The sequence below is a fragment of the Gymnoscopelus braueri genome (assembly GCF_963280865.1).
Source record: "Gymnoscopelus braueri genome assembly, chromosome: 4".
NCBI classification, from domain to species: domain Eukaryota; kingdom Metazoa; phylum Chordata; class Actinopteri; order Myctophiformes; family Myctophidae; genus Gymnoscopelus; species Gymnoscopelus braueri.
Window position 1 is genome coordinate 48,269,689 of NC_137605.1, and position 20,719 is coordinate 48,290,407.

A 20,719-nucleotide genomic window follows, 5' to 3' on the forward strand; every position below is an offset into this window, starting at 1 on the left:
TATCAAAATGTACTTAAAGTACCAAAAGAAGACTCAAAAGTACTCATGATGCAGAATGTCTAATTTCACTAGTTGTGTATAAGTTGTGTATAAAAATACTTTGAAAATAGCAGATCTACAAGCTCACAATGCTTCACATCGTGACGCATTGTGAGCTTGTACATCGGCTATTTTTAAATGGCCCGAAATGTATATTGGGCTGAAGTGGGTAATATATGCTTTGTAATAATAATCCCAACTACAAAGTAACAAGTAACTAAAGTACAATATAAAAGTAAAAGTAGTAGGAGTAAAAGTACAATATTTGCCTCTGAGATATAGTGGAGTAGAAGTAAAAGTACTGAAAATTGGAAATACTCCAGTAAAGTAAAAATACCTAAAAGGTTTACGTACTTGAGTAAATGTACTTAGTGACTTTACACCACTGCTCACTAGTCAGGCTAGGTCCTACTATCTGCCTTCTGCACAAGGATATACAGTTAGCGTGTGTACTACAGTAAGAAATACCTCTCAGTGAAACTGGTAACAACAAGGTCCGTGGATTAAGTAGCAGGGACAATTTCAGCTGTAATTCTCAAACCAATTGCATTGAACTCCATTGTACTGGGGTGACGGCAGAAATCGAAAACCTAGATAGCAGCACCCATTGTAAAAGGAAAAATATCTTTGTATTTTGGGTGAACTGCCCTGAAATTAAAATGTTTCATTTTCAAGGAGAAACTGGGGCTGAAACCCTAGGCTGTTTATGTAGTTTGTTTTCCATTTCTGCTTAAAAGACCAAAACTAAAAAAAAACATGGCAGGCTGCATAATGCTGACCTATTTATTTATGGTACATCGTGACGTAAGCAACACAGCTGCAGCTAATAAGATTAATAATGGGTGTGTCAGATGTAGGTATGTGAATGTGCAGGCATTGACCACCCGAGGCTCTGGGCACACCTAAATCATAAAAAAATACCCATTATTAATGTGTTTAGCTGCAGCTGTGTTGCTTGCTAGCCTGACAACATTTTCACCATGTCAGTTTTTGCACTTTTGTAAGTAAAGACTATATTTAGCATCTAAAGAGCCTCAGGTTTCATCCTTCAGTGTGCGAGCCCCTTCTTTTTGTTTATGGACTTTCATGGTGGCCTCTCGCACCTGTTCTCAGCCCTATAGTAAGCCTTGAGTTTAGAGCGCAAACTTCCCTACCTCCTTTGCTTACTAGCTTGCCATGCTGCTGCAGTTCTTAACTCATTCAGTGCCAATGACGTGTAACACGTAATTTTACTCCAAATCCCACAGTGCCAATGACGTGTAACACCTAATTTTATTCCAAATCCCACAGTGCCAATGACGTGTAACATGTCAAAACAGTGTTTTCAGTGTTTACGCTAGATGCCGCTCTTCGCCAACCTATGACTTCCGGAGTATACCCGTAAATAACGCGACCACAACAAACCCAGCCCGATCCGATCTAATGTTAAGGATCTGTTATGGTAAGGATTTTGAAAAATAAAAATGTCTCTGCTTTCTTTTTCTTTTCTTTTTTCCTGCGTTTTTGGCGAGAACAAACTATATTCAACAGCCAATAACAAAGAAAACGGAGGGTCGCGGTGACATGCTTTTCCCCCCCCAATGGAACTCTGGCACTGCCTGCAGACTGTTCTGAAAAACTCAGTGAATGGGTTAACCTGAACTTGGGAAAAAAATAAGAACTACAGTATAAATTCAGCCTAGGGTTTCATGCCCCTTTAACAGTTCATCATGAAGGTAATGTAAAGCTCAGCATTCTCACTTGGTTTAAATGTTGTGGAATCTGATCATCATAGGAGTCTCCGGTGATCACACTCACTGATGTCCGACTGGAAATAGGCTTGAATTTAGTGATATCCCTTAAAGAAGAAGAAAAAATAACAATAAGGCAACAACAACTTCTATTCATTTCATGTTTATACAGCATTCTAAGCACAGTTATTTAGTTACATAATTAACAGCTCATTTTGAGTAGCAAGTTCATGACAAGCAAATCGCATGAAGGAATTTTGAGCAAAGCATTTAGGATGAGAGCTTTGCATACAGTCTCTTAATAGTAATCAACAAAAAAGAAATGCTAATTATAATAACCAATCAAGGAGCAGTTTGTCATACCTGACTTGAGCAGCACTCTCATTGAGGAAGTAATGCTCATCCACTGCACTGCTCTGATGGGCCGGGTTACTTAGCAGGTATTTCTACGTGGAGAGAAAACAGAAAAACAGAAATTAATTAGAAACAATTTAAAAGGAGAAATTGTATTAACCCATTAAGACCGGGAACGCATCTGTGTCATTTTTTATTTCTTTGGCTATTCAAAAATAGCAGATCTACAAGCTCGTAGCGTGGCACCAAGTGCCGCGCTACGAGCTTGTAGATCTGCTATTTTTGAAAAATCATGAAATGTGTGCAAATCTTTGAAAATATATATTTTTAAAGCGAATATTTGTAACACAAATCTTGGCCTCTGGGGGTCCCTGGAACAAAATATTTTGAGATGGGGGTCTGTGGCCAAATACATATAATTTCGGGGGTCCTTGACATGAATTTTTTTTTTGTTTTAAACTGTTAGGATTTAGAAGACATTTTGTAGCATCGGCCTCAGGTCTTAATGGGTTAAAACAAGGATTACTGTTACATTTCAGCATTCAGTTATTCACATGGCCCAGGAAAGTGTTTTGCATCAGTGACCTCCTGCCATCTGCCATCGGTAAAAGAAAGGGTTTGCTGCTCTCCGTAATATCATATAGTTGCTTTCAGGCAGAAACCTCTTATCTCCATATATATTTTTTTTTTGTGTTTTTTCATAAATTAACGACCTACTTGATCTACTTGATCATGCTACAGTGTCACACAAAAGCATGAAAAGTAGCAGATCTGCAAACGCGACACTTTGCGCCACGTTTCAAGCTTGTAGATCTGCTACAGTTTTGGACATATGAGGTTTCCACCCAATCAAAGTACAACTGCAACAATCGATTATTTTCTTCTATCGATTACTATTTTGATTAAAGGTAGGGTAAGTGATTTTCTTTGGTTAAAATAAGTGTTAAATAGCTCTATATTCTGATAGTAATCATTGCTATAGAGTGTTTGTTCAGTAACAGCAGTCTCCATGTCTCTCCAGCTCTTTATTAAACAGAAAATGCATTTCCAGGTCGGGATACTAATGTTATCCAATCAATCAGGATAGAGCAGACAAACATACTGGACCACTATAAAAATGAATCTGATAAATGGGTACTCTCTCCTGATTGGAAATGTTGCAAACCACCTGAAAACGTATTTTCTGTTTATCAAAGAGCTGGAGCGATAGGGATACCCCTGTTACTGAACAAACACTCTATAGCAATGATTACTATCAGAATATAGAGCTTTAACCTTTTAACAAAAAACTTTCACCAAAACCTACCTTTAATCGAATAATCCAGAAAAAGTGATGTATCAATGAATTGATTAATCACTTAACTCATTCACTGCCAGGCTTATTTCAAGCTTGTTGATCCCTATGCCACAGGCAGGAAAAATGGAAACATTTGATTTTTTTCTCCGTTTACATTTTAACATTGAAGTGGATGGAGCATTAACTTTTTGAAAATCGTTTTCTCCTAGTTCCTTTGAGATTAAAAAAAAATATATACAAAAAAAAAATATATATATATATATTTTTTTTTTTTTTTTAGGTGACGTCAAAAGACGTCATTGGCACTAATGGCACACTGAAAACGGCCGTCAAAAGACGTCATTGGCACTCAATGAGTTAAGTGTTATTTTATACTTCATTGCACAACGATGTCGTACAAAAAGTGAAAAAAGCAGATCTACAAACTCACAACGTGTCACACTGTTTTCAGTATTTTGATTTTCTATTTTTATGTTTTTGAACTTTTTACATGCTCAAAATAGGAATTGATTATCAACATTTTCTTTAGTAAATGATCGATAATCGCTTATTCTTTATAATCAGTTAAAGTGATTAGTTTGGTTAACCGTTTCACCCCTACAGCATATTAAAGGGAGAATGAAGGAGAAGCTGAAAAGGCTGTATGTGACAATACCTAGGATAAGAGATGGGAGTATATTTTCACATTATGAAACTGCATATTACAACTACATTATAGTGTCCGTTTGTAAAAGTGCAGACAAACATTCTAGGAATTCACAAAATCAGTATTCAAGCCCATTGTACAATAGAACAGAATAGATCCAAGATTTGGTTACAAAAAAGGCCACAGGACGATAGAATCGGATGTGAATTGTTAAACTGAGCGACAACACTGCCCTTTAACTTAATCTATCACACATGATGAGAAGAAGATTCACTTCCATTAACATAGCAGCCAAACAATTCTGCCCCAGTTCAATTAAGCAGTGGTCACAGAACATGCCCTTGAGAAATGGACTGCATGCTCTATTGAGTTCTCTCTCTCTCTGTGTGTGTGTGTGTGTGTGTGTGTGTGTGTGTGTGTGTGTGTGTGTGTGTGTGTGTGTGTGTGTGTGTGTGTGTGTGTGTGTGTGTGTGTGTGTGTGTGTGTGTGTGTGTGTGTGTGTGTGTGTGTGTGTGTGTGTTATAACCTTCACTCTAGTCCATCTTCAAAAACCCTTTCCTTTCTTTGGGGAATTCAAGCACAATGATTGTCCTTATCTCCTTGGAAACAACTGTAATACTTCAGAAAGCTGAAATAGGTCCCTCATCACTACTGCCATCAGAATGTGGCCTGGCAGCACAAGGTATCTTAAAGTGGCTTACAGTACATATGAACCTGAAACGGTCATCTACGCACGTACGTACACACACATCTACTGTATGTAGACGATAGGAAACGTCATTCACACTTAACCACTTAAAGTCTACTCATAACGCAACGAATCACTATGCGTTGTGAGCTAGTAGATCTGCAATTTTTGTTTTACTTTTTATTTTAAAAGTTGAAAATGTTTGAAATTCTAAACTTTTGAAAATGTTGGCTATGGCAACGCCCAGTGTAGCTCGCAATGTTAAAGTGGTTAAAGGTAGAGTAAGTGATATTTTTTGGTAATTATTTTGTGTTTGTTAAAAAGGTTAAAGTACTATATTCTGATAGTAATCATTGCTATAGAGCGTTTGTTCGGTCACAGGGGTCTCTCTCCAGCTCTTTAGTAAATATTATAATTATAATTTTACATTTTCAGCCAAAATCTAAGCCAATCAGGAGAGAGCACTGAATATGCATTTTCTGTTTAATAAGGAGCTGGAGAGACATGGAGACTCCATTTACTGAACAAACACTCTATAGCAATGAGTACTATCAGAATATAGAGCTATTTAACACTTACTTTAACCAAAGTAAATCACTTACCCTACCTTTAAATTTGCAACCCTTTTCTAAAAAAAGAGCCTGTACATCTGCTACTTTCACTATTTCCGAAACACTTTGAAAGTGAAAGTGCTTAAGTTTATCTGTGTGTTATTTAACCAATGAAAAGTACTAACACGAGCCTATGACTAAATAATAACTACATTGGATCCATTTGGAACACAGGTGCTTTCTTCTTTTCTTTTTTTTACATTTCCTGAAAAGTAACGATTTGGGACATACACAGTTTCCACCTCAACAGCGACTATATATGTTTCTCCATGTTACGTACGATATTGGATGTTCTTCCTCACAACAATCCATTACTGTTCTCCTCTGTCCAGTATGTGTTCGCCACAGTAAGTCAAATGACTACAGGCCCATGTGACAGACAGGAGTGTCACTGTGCTGTTGTTGTTCCTACTGATTCACTCCAGATCCCAGTAGCTATACGACACAAGCTGTAGAAGGAACATCCTCAGACAGAAGCTCATCTGCAGTTAATACAGAATAGGGCTGGAAAAGCTTGTAGGCTAATATTAACAGCCTTCCACACAAGGCTGCTATTCACAATGACCTGTCAAAATGCTGAGTTTACCATACAGAATGCATCAGGAGATACTGTACTGTTTGCAATGTCACATCAATTGGCTTGCAACGGGGCTCGATTTTCATTTATTCAAAATGACATCTGGCGTCATCTAAAACGGCAAATTCACATTTTCTGATGAAATGGGGGGGAAACAACATCATCCACTCAAATCTCTCCACAAGGAGGAGATTATTCTTCCACTAGCACCACCCTGTGGCTGTGGCGTGAATGCACAGAGGACGATAATAGGAATGTATTGTCCCGCACTCTCCCTCTGAACTGTGAGGTCCTGTTGTTAACGTGTACTGAGAGACATTGTATTTTGTACTGTAGACTGCATGTGAATTATCGTCTTTTATTCACAACATTATTTCTTTATTATCAAGGTCAAAGAAACCTACTGTAACTAGAACTAGAAGCACACACACACACACACACACACACACTCAACAAAGTAAGACAATATAAAAACACCCAAGGACTCTAAGACTTTGCAGTTTGCTATTAATAGCCCCCTTCAGTACTGTTGCATTGTTGTACTAAACCTTGAAACATCTTTAAAACACCCCTGAGCCCCTCGTGACTTTCACACCGTCCAAAAAGGAAATTATTGGACAAATTTTTTTTGACAACGAATGTAGCCTGAGGTTCTTTCTAGTGTGTGTGTGTGTGTATGTGTATGTGTATGTGTATGTGTATGTGTATGTGTATGTGTATGTGTGCGTGCGTGCGTGCGTGCGTGCGTGCTTGCTTGCGTGCGTGCGTGCGTGCGTGCGTGCGTGTTGGTCTGACCTGCCGCTGTATGACGTCCTCTGAGATGTCGTCTCCTTTGATGATTGGCTCAATCACACCCAGGATGATCAGCATGCGACTCAGCCCTGTAGCAGCTGAGAACTGCTTGACCTGGAGCGAAGGCATCAGAATGCCGTACCTGAAGACAAACACACACTGCTATCAGCTACGTCAGTGGTCAAGGACCCCCTAATTCACTGTTTCCCCAAACCCATGTTTGGGTCTCGGACCAATTGTTATGGGTCGCGCGAGTAAATATCCCCATGTCAAAAGATTTAAAAAAATTAAATGAAAAGTCACAACTTTTCATCAATTAAAAACTATTCCAAAATGTTTCAAAAGTATTGCATGAATAAAAAATAAAAAAATAATAATTTCCATACATTAATAAAACAAAAACGTTTAAAAAGTAGTGAAGATAGCAGATCCACAAGCTTGCAACGCGGCGCTAAGCCACACGTTGTGAGTTTGGGTCCCGGGCAAAGTTTGGGTCCAAGGCAAACGTCTCATTTCTCTTTTGGGTCTTGAGCTCAAAAGTCTGGAGAACCACTGCCCTAATTGATGTGTATTTGGTCGCGCACCCCCATCTGAGCATATTTTGTGCCCGGGACCCCCAGAAGAGAAGATTTGTGGGGGGGGGATTATGTTTTAAAAAATAGCAGATCTTCAAGCTTGTGACCTTGTACATCGGCTATTTTTGAATAGCTGAACATGCTATGTTAACACATTTTGCTGGGGACCTTGTATCTCCATATTTCATTTTTCGTTGCCAATTTCATCTAATCAGGGGAGAGTACCCATTTATCAGCTAAAATTATATGTTTCAAAGTTTCAAAATGTTGTCTCCTCATTTCTTTGTGTCATCATCGCTTCCAATTTCACTTCTTTGTCCTACAGCCTGTGTGAGTTCTTTCTCCTGATTGGAAAGAAATTGGTATCCTAACCTGAAAAAAATGCATGTTCTGTTTACTATAGAGCTGGAAAGACAGGGAGACCACTATTACTGAATGAGCACTAAATATCAATAATTCCTATCAGAATATAGAGCTATTTAACACTTATTTTAACAAAAAAAAATCACTTACTGCACCTTTAAGTGCTGTGAATGGTGACTGAATGGACAAAGTTTCTACAGCCGGAGGTATAGGAAGAAAATGTGACGGTGAAGGGTCCTAACCAAACTATGAATATTCCTGTGCATAAAAGTAATTTTCCATTATAAAAAACATATGCAACTTCTTCCTGGACACATTTGACTGGAGAATGAGAAATATGTTTTTTTCTTCTTTTTTTTTGGCAGATGAGAAGAAGAGCGCTGGGATTTTGTAACTCAGGAGGCCCAATCGGTCTCGGCTCACTGGTGCTCTGAATTGGCTGGTCTCAGCCTGTGGAGCCCAATCAATAGCGCCGCCCGCCTGCCGCCGTTTGTCGCAGCGCATGGCACAGCCTGCCCCCCCCCCCCCGACATGACGCCCAAATACTGCACATCAGCCCCAAGACACCCAGTATCTACCAGTGGTTCTCAAACATTTTCATGTCTTTCTGATTGATTGATTGAATACTTTATTTAGAGCAGAAATGTAAACAGCACGGTGGCACAGTAAGACATTCAGGCTAAAAAAAGGATAATACAAAAAAAGTCCTGGGGGCTTGTTTCTCCCAAATTGATATGTATTATTAAGGACGCAGACCCGCATCTGAAAATGTTTTGTGCCAGGGACGCCAGAAGTGAAGATTTATGTAAAAAATAAAGTAAAAAGTATAATAATAAATAGCCGAAGTATATAGAGTCAATGTGGTTAAACTGATTGTGATGCTATATTTAACCCATTTGACACGGGGACCCCCAGGAACCCCCAGGAACCCCCTCAAGGACCTCTGGTGGTCCCCGGACCACACTTTGAGAACCACTGATCTAGACCTCGCCTTAGCTCTAAACATGAACCCCAATTTATATGTCATCATGCAACTGTGCCAGATCTTCGGTGGGAAACACGGTATAATCTATACGTACATATGAATTAGCTATTATACCTTTGGCCAATTGGCCAAAGAAAACTAGGCCTTTTCTTTGGCCTAGTCTTAGACAATTGGATCCAGTGTCTGAATAAAATAAGTCTTCCGGTAATTTCCTGACCTGCCACAGATTGAATCTCCTAACAACCCAATAGCCATAGAACATTAACACCATCCACATGTCTAACAAGCCAAGCAACGGGCATTTTTCTGGTTAGTGTCTTGCAGTTGCAGCCGCAACTTTGACAAAGCAAACACACTGTGCATCATCTCCAGTCATATTGCCTCCATCGCACATGTCAATATCGCATGCCGCTGTAAATTGCAGTGCTCTGTTGCCATTATGCCCTTTTTTATCACGCCCCAAAATCATAAACACACACTTTTCATGTGTAAAAGACCCCGCTTGTATCATGTGTTGTTGATACGGTACACTGCTGCCCACAGAGCTGTGTTGAAATATCAAGCTGTGCTCTAGTGCGGAATGTCAATGCTGATTGGTCAGATAAGGCAGACAGAAACACCAATGAATGGCTGTTCAACCGCTCTAAATGGATGTCGAGAGATAAACGCTTCCGCCGTTTTCAGAGTAAAGAAGTCCTTATGGGTCAATACTGGATGCAGGCCGAGAAAGAAAGAAAGAAAGAAACTATGTAACAGTTTGCTTATGTTGATGTATGGTTGTATTGATACTGGTGAAGATGATCAAATAAACTAAACTAAACTGAAAGAAAGAAAGAGATAGACTACACTTCTCATTTTCAGCTTTCGTCCGACCGAGAAAACTTTTTCAAATCAGACCTCTGAAGAGTGACATTTTGACATTCTCATCTTCCACGCTACAGTCCTCCCCCTGAAGTCATGCTGCCACCACAATTTAAAGAAGCGACTCTTCGACCTGCATGGCTCTTTGGGGACTTTCAGTCTCCACACACTTTCTACCTGTCACACACCACCCATCTCTCTCTCTCTCGATTCCAAAATATGAAAAAGGCCGTCTCCCCTATCAGGCCCCCAGTTTGAATCTGGTCAAATCGTTCCTGGACCTGGCATTGAACATTATTTCAAGGATTCTCCAGCCACCTGTCCTATTCCCTCCTCTTTTTTCCATTTTTAATTCTGCCCCGGAGTGGGGATTATGCGAAGCAAGGCATGCGTGTCAAAGGGAAATTTAGTGGGTAAAGACAGCCAAGATTGGCGGGATGAATTAAACAGATAACGGGAGGAGACGTAGTGGGGGAACCATGTAGAGCAAAACGCCTCACCGATGTTGGTCATTTCAGAGGTTTTTCCCCCCCCCCTCTCTCTCTCTCTCTCTCCCCGCAGGAGCGAGGAGGCAATATCTAAATTAATAAAGTGATGAAATGAGTTTGTGCCATGGACTTTCTGCTGTTTGACTTTCCCATCTGGATTAGTGCAGGCTGAATGGACGCTCTGTTACTTTTGTTACAACTGCGCAATTCACTGTCGGAATTTGGCCCCGCAGTGATAAGGCCCCCCCTCCCCTCTCCTCCCCCTCATTACCATCTCATTCAATATGCAGGGACTCTGTTACCTGAGAGCCCGCTCACAGACAAAACACCAACTATTACATGAGCTTCTGCCAACTATTACTACGTGCAGAGAACATTTAAACATGGACCCTTAACGCCAGGCTCTACTGTACTATTACTCACACAGAGCACTTAGAAAATGACTATTGCGCTGGCTTCCACCGACTATTACAAGAGAAAGGGAATATTTACGTTCTCTGTTGCATGATTAGGTAGTTTCAACTGTTGTGCCCACACAGAAAAAGTGACAATTTGAGCCTCTGTTGGAAGAGAATAATCCCCAGCGAGTCAAATCACTACAGCGTAATATTAACCGAAGAGAACAGCTTCTACCACCTATTACAAGAACGAAGCATTGAGCATGGAGCTAAATGTTACATGGACTATCACACAGTGGTTCTCAAACATTTTCATGCCAGGGACCCCCACATTGATATGCATTTGGCCCGCGGATTCCCATCTGAAAAAATATTGTGCCCGAGACCCCCATAACTTTTACTTGTAACTTGTGATATTACTACATTTACTAAAAAATCTGAGTGCTTCTTCGTCTTTCACCACTGGCTATCTGAAAACCGAAATAGAACAAAGAAACAAGCTTCGAGAAATATACAGTGATTTTATTAACATGGACCCTAGCATCCTTAATCTGTGCATGTCATAGTAGGTGAACATTCAGTGAAAATATGTGAACATCTTGCAGATCTACAAGCTCATAACGCAGCCCAATGCGGCGCGTTGTGAGCTCGTACTGTAGGTTGTCTATTTCCGCGAAGAGATTTGGTGTAGAGGGAAAAAAGGAGGGGGCCAAGTATTGATCCCTGGGAGACCCTGGTCAATGAAATATAAAGGGTTTAAGTGGTTAAATTACTAATTTACTAATTTAGGTAACATAACTAAGATGAAAATAGGGTTCTGTCTTCAATGCACAGTAAGACTTTATATAAGACATGTATCTAACATGATTCAATTTGTGCACAAAGTGTCACTTCAGCTTATATTTATATTTGCCTACGGGTTTATTCCCATTTTGGAACTCATCAGAAGTAAACGTCTACCCATTTTGGATCCTGAGCAATTACACTAACACTGTTATAAAGTCCTGTACTGTTACTGTATATAATTCATAAAAAGGACAGGACAACAGGAAATAATAGCCAGTCATCCTATAGAAAAAGCAATAGGTCCTTTACTTGTAATAGCAGGTCTGTCTACTACGGTGACCAGATGTCCAAGTTTGGTCAGGATTGTGGTGCTGTTTTCTTTTCTTTTTTTTTTCATTTGCTGATTACTGGTGTCAATTCATTACCCTGTGACTGAAAACAAATGAATGACACTGTTTGATTTAAGTCTTTCTTATTTAAACTGTACCAGTTTTTGTTTGTTCAAGCTGATTGTTATTTAGTTCATACATCTTATATACAGGCCAGGTTTTTCTGAGACCATGAGTTCTCGGACTGAGGTGTTCTGATGTGTGTGTGAAGATGATATGACGATGGCGAGCTAACCCACTTAAGAGTGATTTGGCTCTCCTTGTCCTGCCCAGGGCGGGTAGGACAATCTTCAGCCAGACACCATTCACCCAAACCCCCATCTCTCACACACACACAAACACTTGTCAGCACTTGCTCCTCTGACTTGACTTTGACACTTAGACTGAACAAGTGTTAAAGACCACCTGGTTCCACCTGGTTGCTTTATTGAAAGAGAAGAGTTTGGATTGTGTTGAATGGATTAAACTGTTTTCTTTACTTTTGCCTATACTTTTCAATACAAAAATACACAAATTTTAACTACAATACATATATTTTTGGGGCTTTTTCTGCCTTTTATTGATAGTATACAGTATATAGACAGGAAATGGGGAGAGAGACGGGGAGTGACACGTCGTCGGAATCGAACCCGCGACACGCTGTCAGGCTGCATTGGAGCCTAAGTGCCCGGACCGCTAGGCCAACGGTTCGGGTCACAAGTCTCTTGTGAGTGTTCTTTAAAGTGTTGTGACCAGTGCAACTTTCCTCCATTTTACACCCATCTTCTGATTGCAGTAACAAGTCCAGTCTTAGCAATATATACTCACTTATATTCAGTAGGCATGTGCTACATTTATCATGTTCTGTTCTGTTGAAAGGTGCAGTGACTAGGTCTGCCAACCATCCTGATGAAAACACCAGGTGAAAAAATAAAATGAAAATGCCAAAGATATTGTCAAAAGTAGTGAAAATAGCAGAAGGGGGTCCCGGTTTGGATTAAAACAAAAAAAACTGGTCTGTCCGACTCTGTGGCATTCAAGCTACAACGTTCTACTGAGGACACTCTAAATAGAATTACGCAGAACTGCTTAAAAACAAGACTTGAGTTGACGCAAGTGAAGAATTAACATCCTCCCTACCCTGACATCAATCAGTAAATAATCATGAATCGATTCCCAAGCTACACCAGTTAAAGCTCCCTGTCTGGGTTTATAATAATGCACTTGCTGCTCGTGGACTATTTAGATTGACTAGATCAGGGGTTCCCAAACCTTTCCACACTATTGTGAAATGGCATGAATAAATAAATACAAGATCTACAATTTCAATACAACACCATGCAACGCATTGTGAACTTGTAGCTAATTTATCTATTTTTGAAGAAAACTAATTAAAGCTTTTGACAATTATGCCCAAAATAGCAATGCCAGGTAGTAAGTGGTAATAAATTGCCACAACAATCGTATTTATTTTCTTCTCCTTTCCAATTGTCCCTCGTTAGCGCCCCTGTGTGGGCCCCATTGTGGCCTAGATGCTACTGTACTGTAGGTACTTTGCTGCTTACTTGTTGTTCCCAGTTAGTTTGCAGCGTGTCCTTGTTCACTTGTCACTTCCAATCCCTTGACCCACTGCCCTGCTGTTGTCTGACAAATGATGCAAGCACCTCCTCCGACCTTGCAACTCGCAGGTCGCTCTGGGTAGGAGCGCATGCTCCATGCGTAATCAGCAGTTCTCAACCTTTTCTGGATCAGGCCCTACTTGAAAATCTCAAAAGTTTTCACGGCCTACTCAAACCTTTTTGTGCCAAGGACCCCCAAATTGATATATATTTGGCCGTGGACACCCCCCCCCCCCCCCCCCCCCACCTGAAAATGTTTTGTGCCAGGGACCCCCAGAAGAGAAGATTTATGTTCAAATGTTCAAATCAAAATTTCTCAAACATTTTCTAGATTTCCCCCAAAAAAACAGATAACAAGCTCCCAGCGCGGCACGAAGTGACACGCTGTGAGCTTGTATATCTGCTATTTTTGAGCAGTACTGTTCTAAATCCTAAGAGTTTTTCTAGCTATATAGCTCAAATCTAAAATGACACGGATGCTTTCCCGGTTTTAATGGGTTAACACGGCAGCCGAGTGGGCCGTGTGCAATTTCAGAGCATGTTTATTGTATTGATCAATCTATTGTGTTTGATTGGATCATTGGCAATAACATGGTATACTTTAAGTTCCAATTCACTGGTATCACAATAAAAATTAAAAAAAAAAAAAATACCATGTAATTATTCTTTTACATTAATTATTTTATATTGTTATATTACATTGTAGTGTTTTACCAATTATTTGGCGGCCCACTGGCATTATCCACATGGCGCACAGGTTGAGAACCGCTGGCCTCAATTGTAATTGCAAGATCTACTTCTGAAACCTCAGTTAAACTGTCTGATACTCAGTTTGGCCACATGGTGGCATCGTTGCTCCAGTCAGCACGGACCCAATATCCAGGTTGAATCCTGCATCCCCTCAGCCTTCTGATTTCCTCAATTTCATCAATACTATAGATTACCATGGGGTAAACACACAGGGGCAGAAGCAGCCCTGCTTCATTAGCAGAGTGCAACAGCAATAGTTACGCTTACAGTGGTGCTAATTACAATTAATTGGCATTTCGTGACTCCGCCGGGGCATCTGTGGAGAGCTCTCCAGCTGAGTCAGGGGAGGACAGAGGGAGGAGAGAGGCTGATGGAGGAAGTGGAGACACAGGAGCCATTAAGGAGCTACGGTCTGAGCTGTATTATGATGATGAACTGCACGCCACTTTGGAGTGGTATAGGAGTGGATTGTGGTGGAGTGGAGTGGTCCTACTCTAAGTATACACAGGAAACGTACAAAATAAACTCAGATAAACACCATTAAACAGGTGGAAATGGGGCCAACAGACTACCAAAGTGAGACACATTTAGGTACGACCAATGATTTTGCCCTGGATACTTTGCCATAGAGGGACGCAAGGGAAATGGGATGAGGGAGGTATTGAGGAGGTAGTTTAGGAACAGCTTAACCACATGAACCCTGGCGTCCCTATCCTACATTAAAATTCTCTTGCGGGCATCACAAACGTTAACGTCCAGATTTGATTGGGCAAATATGGTCACAAACGTAATTTGATTGGATGGTAAGCCTCACAAACCAGCTGTTACAAACGTAACATCCGGATTTGATTGGCCAATCGTTGCGTGACCTAGTGCTCTGATCAGCGCTACTCGATTTTCAGGCTACAAAATGTGAAGGCCGAAGTAGAGGTCAGCACTCCATAAGCTCACAAGGCATCCTGTTGTAACACATTGTGAGCTTGTAGATCGGCTGTTTACAGTGAAGAGATTTGGTGTACACTACAGGGTGAAAGGGGAGAGCCCTGGGGTTCTTCGGCCAACTAATCACATAGGGTTTAAGTGGTTAAAAGATGGGCCAGCTTCTGACAAGACATTTTACAAACAAGGACGACAAAAAAACAAGGACAGCCGATGCAATGCCTGCAGATAAATGATCGTTTAGTCTCTTATGAAACCTTCATTACAGCCCATTTCATTTTCAGGCCTCGTTCGTGCCTATCAGAAGTATCAACACAATGCAGCTTTACCAGGCTGTAACAGCCTGTGATGCTGCAACACATTTTCACCTGGAAGATAGGCTCCCCTGATCTCTTTTTACTATGCTCCATGGTAACTCTGTTACTTCCTTTCCCTGCAATTCCTCCTTCCTTAGCCCGGTGATTGTTGTCACTCTGGGCCCCAGGGGGTGGCTGGGGTGAGGGGGTTAGAGCAGGGTGCAGCTCCCGGGTGAGAGTGGGTGGCGGGCTCAGAAGCGAGAAATGTACCGTATAGCCGGATTTATGCTTAGGCGCGCGCGGGTGTTGTGCACCGAATATCGCCGATCTACAAGCTCACAGTTATTGAGCTTGTAGATTGACTATGTTTGGTGCGTGACTACAGGGACGCAACTAAGCATACAATCCAGGTCCATATACACACTGGGAGCGTTTACTTCATGAGATTAATTCACGTTCATTTAACCCATTAAGACCGGGAACGCATCTGTCATTTTAAGATTTCTTTGGCTATAAAAAAATGGCAGATATACAAGCTCATAGCGAGGCACCGAGTGCCGCGCAATGAGCTTGTAGATCTGCTATTTTTGAAAAAACTTGAAAGTTTGTGCAAATCCTTGAATATATATTTTTTTAAAGCGAACATTTGTAACTCAAATCTTTGCTTCTGGGGGGTCCCTGGAACTACATATTTTTATATGGGGGTCGGCAGGTCAAAGTTTTTCAGAGGGATTTAGAAGACATTTGTAGATGCGTTCCCGGATTGAATGGGTTAAACTGCTGTTTGTGTCATACAATTTACAATGTAGGCATTTAGCAGGCGCTCTTATCCAGAGCGACTTGCAATAAGCAAGGTAATCATGAGAACGCTCGCACAGAATGTGAACGTAACGAGGCGATAAAGACAGGTAATTATTTTTTTTAAACGAGGTTGATTTCTCACCGCCAATAAAACCATCCACCTGTATGAACGAGGCATCACCAATAATATTCGCCGACGCATTTTCACATCGTTTATTCGTCACGCTCGCTTGTGTGTAAGGACCTTCAGGCTTATGTGTCATCACTGGCTGCTGCTTTAACTCCAGTGGTGAAAAAAGTACTCACGTGTTTTACTTAAGTAAAAGTATCAATACTGCAATGTAGAAGTACTCTGTTACAAGTAAAAGTCCGGAAGAAAAAAATTACTTGACTAAAACTACAAAAGTATTGGTATCAAAATGTACTTAAAGTACCAAAAGTAAAAGTACTAAAATGTTTGAAAATAGCAGATCTACAAGCTACGAGCTTGTAGATCTGCTATTTTCAAATAGCATAGGTATAAAATAGGGCTAAAGTGGTTAATGTATCCGGACCGTTTTTGGCACTCAATGTGTTAAGTAGATATACTTAGTTACTTTCCACCACTGTTTAACTCCCAACTATACCTCTCCATGCTGTTGTTGAGGCTACTGAGTGTTAGCTGTGAGTTCTCAAACTTTTAAATTTCAAGGAAATGTAAAACATTAAAAAAAAGTATGTGAGGCTAACCCAGGACAAGGACTTTCAAACATCTCCATGTCACAGACCCAGCAAATTGATTCTGTCAGGGACCTTCTCAACGTATATCAGGGACCCTGATGTGAGACGGTTTTGTTTGGTTTACATTAAATAAAATGTGCTATAATTAAATGAATGTCATAATTGTCCATGAGAAATAGAGACTGAAACATATTTGTTAGAATATTCTCATCCTCATTTGGACGGCAACCCCTTAAAACGGCGCTACTCAAAACGCACGGCCCATCGTTCATATTTTTGCTGCCCTTCATTGTCATAGCAACTACCAATAAAAATGTAATTATTCTCCTTTCAATGAGGGCAAATCATTTGTAACTAACCACAAGACTGAGGGCGATCGTGCATATTATGTTTATAGTGGTGGGAATGAGATTTTAAAAAAACCCAGTCATGGCCAGAGATTTAAAAAAAACGCAGTCATGGTCAAAGGTTAAGGTAAAATGAGTCATGCACACAGGACACGGGAGGAAGCATTTGTGGAGGTAAACAACAAGCCGGTGTGCCTTCTTTGCCAGAGAACAATAGCAGTTCAGAATTGGGCAAATGTTCAACAACAGCACATGATGTCCTTTTACAGTTTATCCCAGAAAAACATTTCAAAACATGTATTTTTTTGTATTATAAACAAGCCTTGGATTTCCTTTGTTTGTTCCAAAAGAAGAATGTGATGCAATGACCTAGTTTCAAGTATACTTAGTTTATTTGAGTGACTGATTTTATATTTACCATTCTCTGATTTATCGTGAAGACAGCCTACTAACTCTGTAACTTCATTTAAATTCCATGACAATCTTTTTATCCGACGAGGTTTGGCCTGATGGATCAAAATGTTTTCTGTGTTTTTCCTTAATTTTACACTAGTCATGTAGTCTGTTACAAAAACATTGTAGTCTGTTCAAAAAAAGGACGAAGTTTTAGGCTTAGGCCCTTGGACACAGCTGTATTTTGCTGTGTGGCCCCTGAGCAATGTTGAGTAGCCCTGCCCTAAAATCTCCTCCAAGGACCCCTAGGGTCCCCAAACATGGCTTTGAAAACCACTGACCTTAGATAAACCGTCCGTTTTACCATGTGAGTTTTCAGAGTTAGATGTTTATTTTGAGCCGAGTTGAGATGCCCTATCTGAACTCCCATGGATGTTAGCCGAACTTAATAATAGCAGATCTACAAGCTCACAACACATCGCACCTATTTTTGGTGCACGACACCCACGGACACCTACACCTCAATGAATCAAACACTGACTCCCTTTCTGTGTTAAAAGGTACCATTCCATTCACAACAGGTTTCCTGTTATGTCCGTAAATCTATCTAGCTCACAAAGTGCGGTGCAGACGGATTGGAGCGTCCTCCCTTTGTCTTGCATCAAAGCCCAGCGCTGCTTATAAATCAAACCAAATGAGTGGCATAGCAGCACTTTGGAGGCCTGAGTGGGTCGTCAGTCAAAGTGACATTCATACGCTGTCTGTCATACTGAGCAGGCTCCAGGTTAGAGGAGGACACTGTATGTGTGTGTGTGTGTGTGTGTGTGTGTGTGACTATTTTTGAGGTTCAAATGTCCTCACAAGTATAGTAGAATTTGAGAAATAGACATTGTGAGGACCATTTTCCTGGTCATCACAAGAGAAATGGTTGTTTTATGGTAAATAAATAAATAAAATAATATAGGTTAGGGTTAGGAATCGAGGTATTTAAGTTTAGGGGTCAGGGTTGGGGTTGGAGTTATGCCTGATTTGTATACTTAGTTGAACACTGGCTGAAAATATCAGATCTACTCGCTCAAAACGCATCACGCTGCAACTTGCAGATCGGCTATATTCAGCTTCAGGGTTAGGCCCAAAACATTTAAAATTCCATTCATAAAATCACTGTCCTAGAATGCTGATGTCCTCGCAAGTACAGTAATACAAACGTGTGTGTGTATGTGTGTGTGTGTGTTTATGTGTTGTGTGCACCTTGGCGGGCATCTTAATGACAAGGAAGATGATGAATGTTGCCAGGAAGCATCCTCTTCGTTTTGGACTCAATAACTCAATCAGACGTCTATCCAGCGCGGCCCGCGGCCACAGCTGTTAGGAGCCATGCAGATTGACGGTCACCTGGACCACTCCTCAGCTGACACACACTCATGCGTTGTTGACATGAGCCACTACACCCTCAAATCCTGTGTTCACTTAAAAGGTACTCTACGGGATTGATTTAGGTTTTTGTTTTTGTTAAAATAAGTGTTAAATTGATCTATGTTCCGAATCATTACTTTAGAGTGTTTGTTCAGTAACGGGGGTTCTCCCCGTCTCCAGCTCTTTAGCGAACAGAAAATTCATTTTCAGGTGGGGATGCCAATTTCATCCTATCAGGAGAGAGAAATCATACAGGATACAGGATAAACAAGAGAAAAAAAGAAAATAAAAAAAAGCAGACCAAATTGGAACTGGAAATTGAAGCTGATAAATTCTCAAAAAGAAAAAAATGATTTTTGCATATATAATAACATGCCTAAAATAGGGATAAATTCTTAATCGATAATTTTATGAAATTATCGATACGATTTTATAATAGATTAAATTGAATAGTTCGTTGTTGCACCCCTACAGCTAATAGCATCAAGCTAATTGTCTGTAAAAAAAACAAAAGAGAGAGAGAGTGAGTCTAGAAACACCCCATTGTGAGAGGAGAGTTGTATTCAAGTGGAGACATTCTGGGTGGAAGACGCTGGTTGAAACTTCATCGACCTCCACAGATTCATCCAATGAAAAGGAAGAATAATGTCTGCTTCTCGTCATGAATGTAATTTGGCCAGAAAGACCAGATGGGCGGCCGCTAACCCCCGATGCTACCGTGACAACATGCTGCTTTATGCCTTCTTCATACTGCGTCGTAGGGCAGTGTATCAATCAGGCTTTACTTTTCATCAGGTGGAATTATCTATGACATTTGCCAGGTGCACCGGGAAGGAAATGTCTTCAGAGGAAAATCCCCCACAAAAGGCAAGTTGCATAATCCAAGTACACACATACACAAATACACACAGACACACACACACACACATATATACAAACACCCAGCCTTTCAAGTGTTATAATGCATGTGAAAGAAAGAGAAAGAGATACTGTACGTACACAGCAGATAGATAAAGAGAGAGAGCGAGAGAGAGAGAGTTAGAGAGTATTATTCCCTGGAGATGGTGGTGATTCATTTTGTAGGATATAACAGGACTAATTTTGGGAGTGAGCCACCCTTAATGAGAAGGGCTTTGATGTGTAAATCCTCCGGTCCCAGTGCAAAGCTGATACGGTCTCCCCACAAACCTCCTCAGGTGAAGCCCTGCTCCCTATTGGAGGATTTATCTTGTGTACCAAATAACGCACAGTAAAGTACTCGGTGTTAATTCAACTCGATGAGCACAAAAAGCTTATCCAAATGGAACCCATAATCAGGACAGGACAATTATTTTAGCACTCACACTGTGTGACTGCGCCTTTCAACAGAACATAACATCCATGTCACCCCCCCATACCAGTGGGGTGTTACCGTAGTGTTACCGTATTATTTTAATTGTGGCTGAAAACCTGTACTAATTTGGACGTGAATGTTGAAAACTGGGACATTATACTGTTTTAGATTTTTTTTTGGGACTCGGGACACCTGCTTGATACCGGGACAATCTCGGCCAAACCGGGATGTCTCGTCACCATAACCTTAACCATAACCTATACCACAACCTATACGCAACACTGTATTATATGCAGTGGTGGAAAAAGTATTCTAATTCTTTACTTAAGTAAAAGTACCAATACTGCACTATAGAAATACTCTGTTACAAGTATAAGTCCAGAATTAAAAATGTACTTGAGTAAAAGTACAAAAGTATTGGCATCAAAATGTACTTAAAGTACCAAAAGTAAAAGTACTAAATGTTTGAAAATAGCAGATCTACAAGCTCACAACACGTTGCATCGCGGCGCGTTGTGAGCTTGTAGATTGGCTATTTTCATGTATG

General features: G+C 40.5%; 1 protein-coding gene across 1 annotated transcript in view; it reads right to left on the reverse strand.

Moving 5' to 3' along the window:
* LOC308083764 (uncharacterized protein) overlaps window positions 1-20,719 on the reverse strand; it is a 35,334-nt gene that overhangs the window by 2,703 nt on the left and 11,912 nt on the right. Inside the window, exons 8-10 of the mRNA XM_080426101.1 lie at window positions 6,738-6,876; window positions 2,133-2,215; window positions 1,780-1,876 (exon numbers count right to left, since the gene is read on the reverse strand). Coding sequence (XP_080282227.1) covers window positions 1,780-1,876; window positions 2,133-2,215; window positions 6,738-6,876 — 319 coding nt within the window. The remainder of the gene's footprint in view (window positions 1-1,779; window positions 1,877-2,132; window positions 2,216-6,737; window positions 6,877-20,719) is intronic.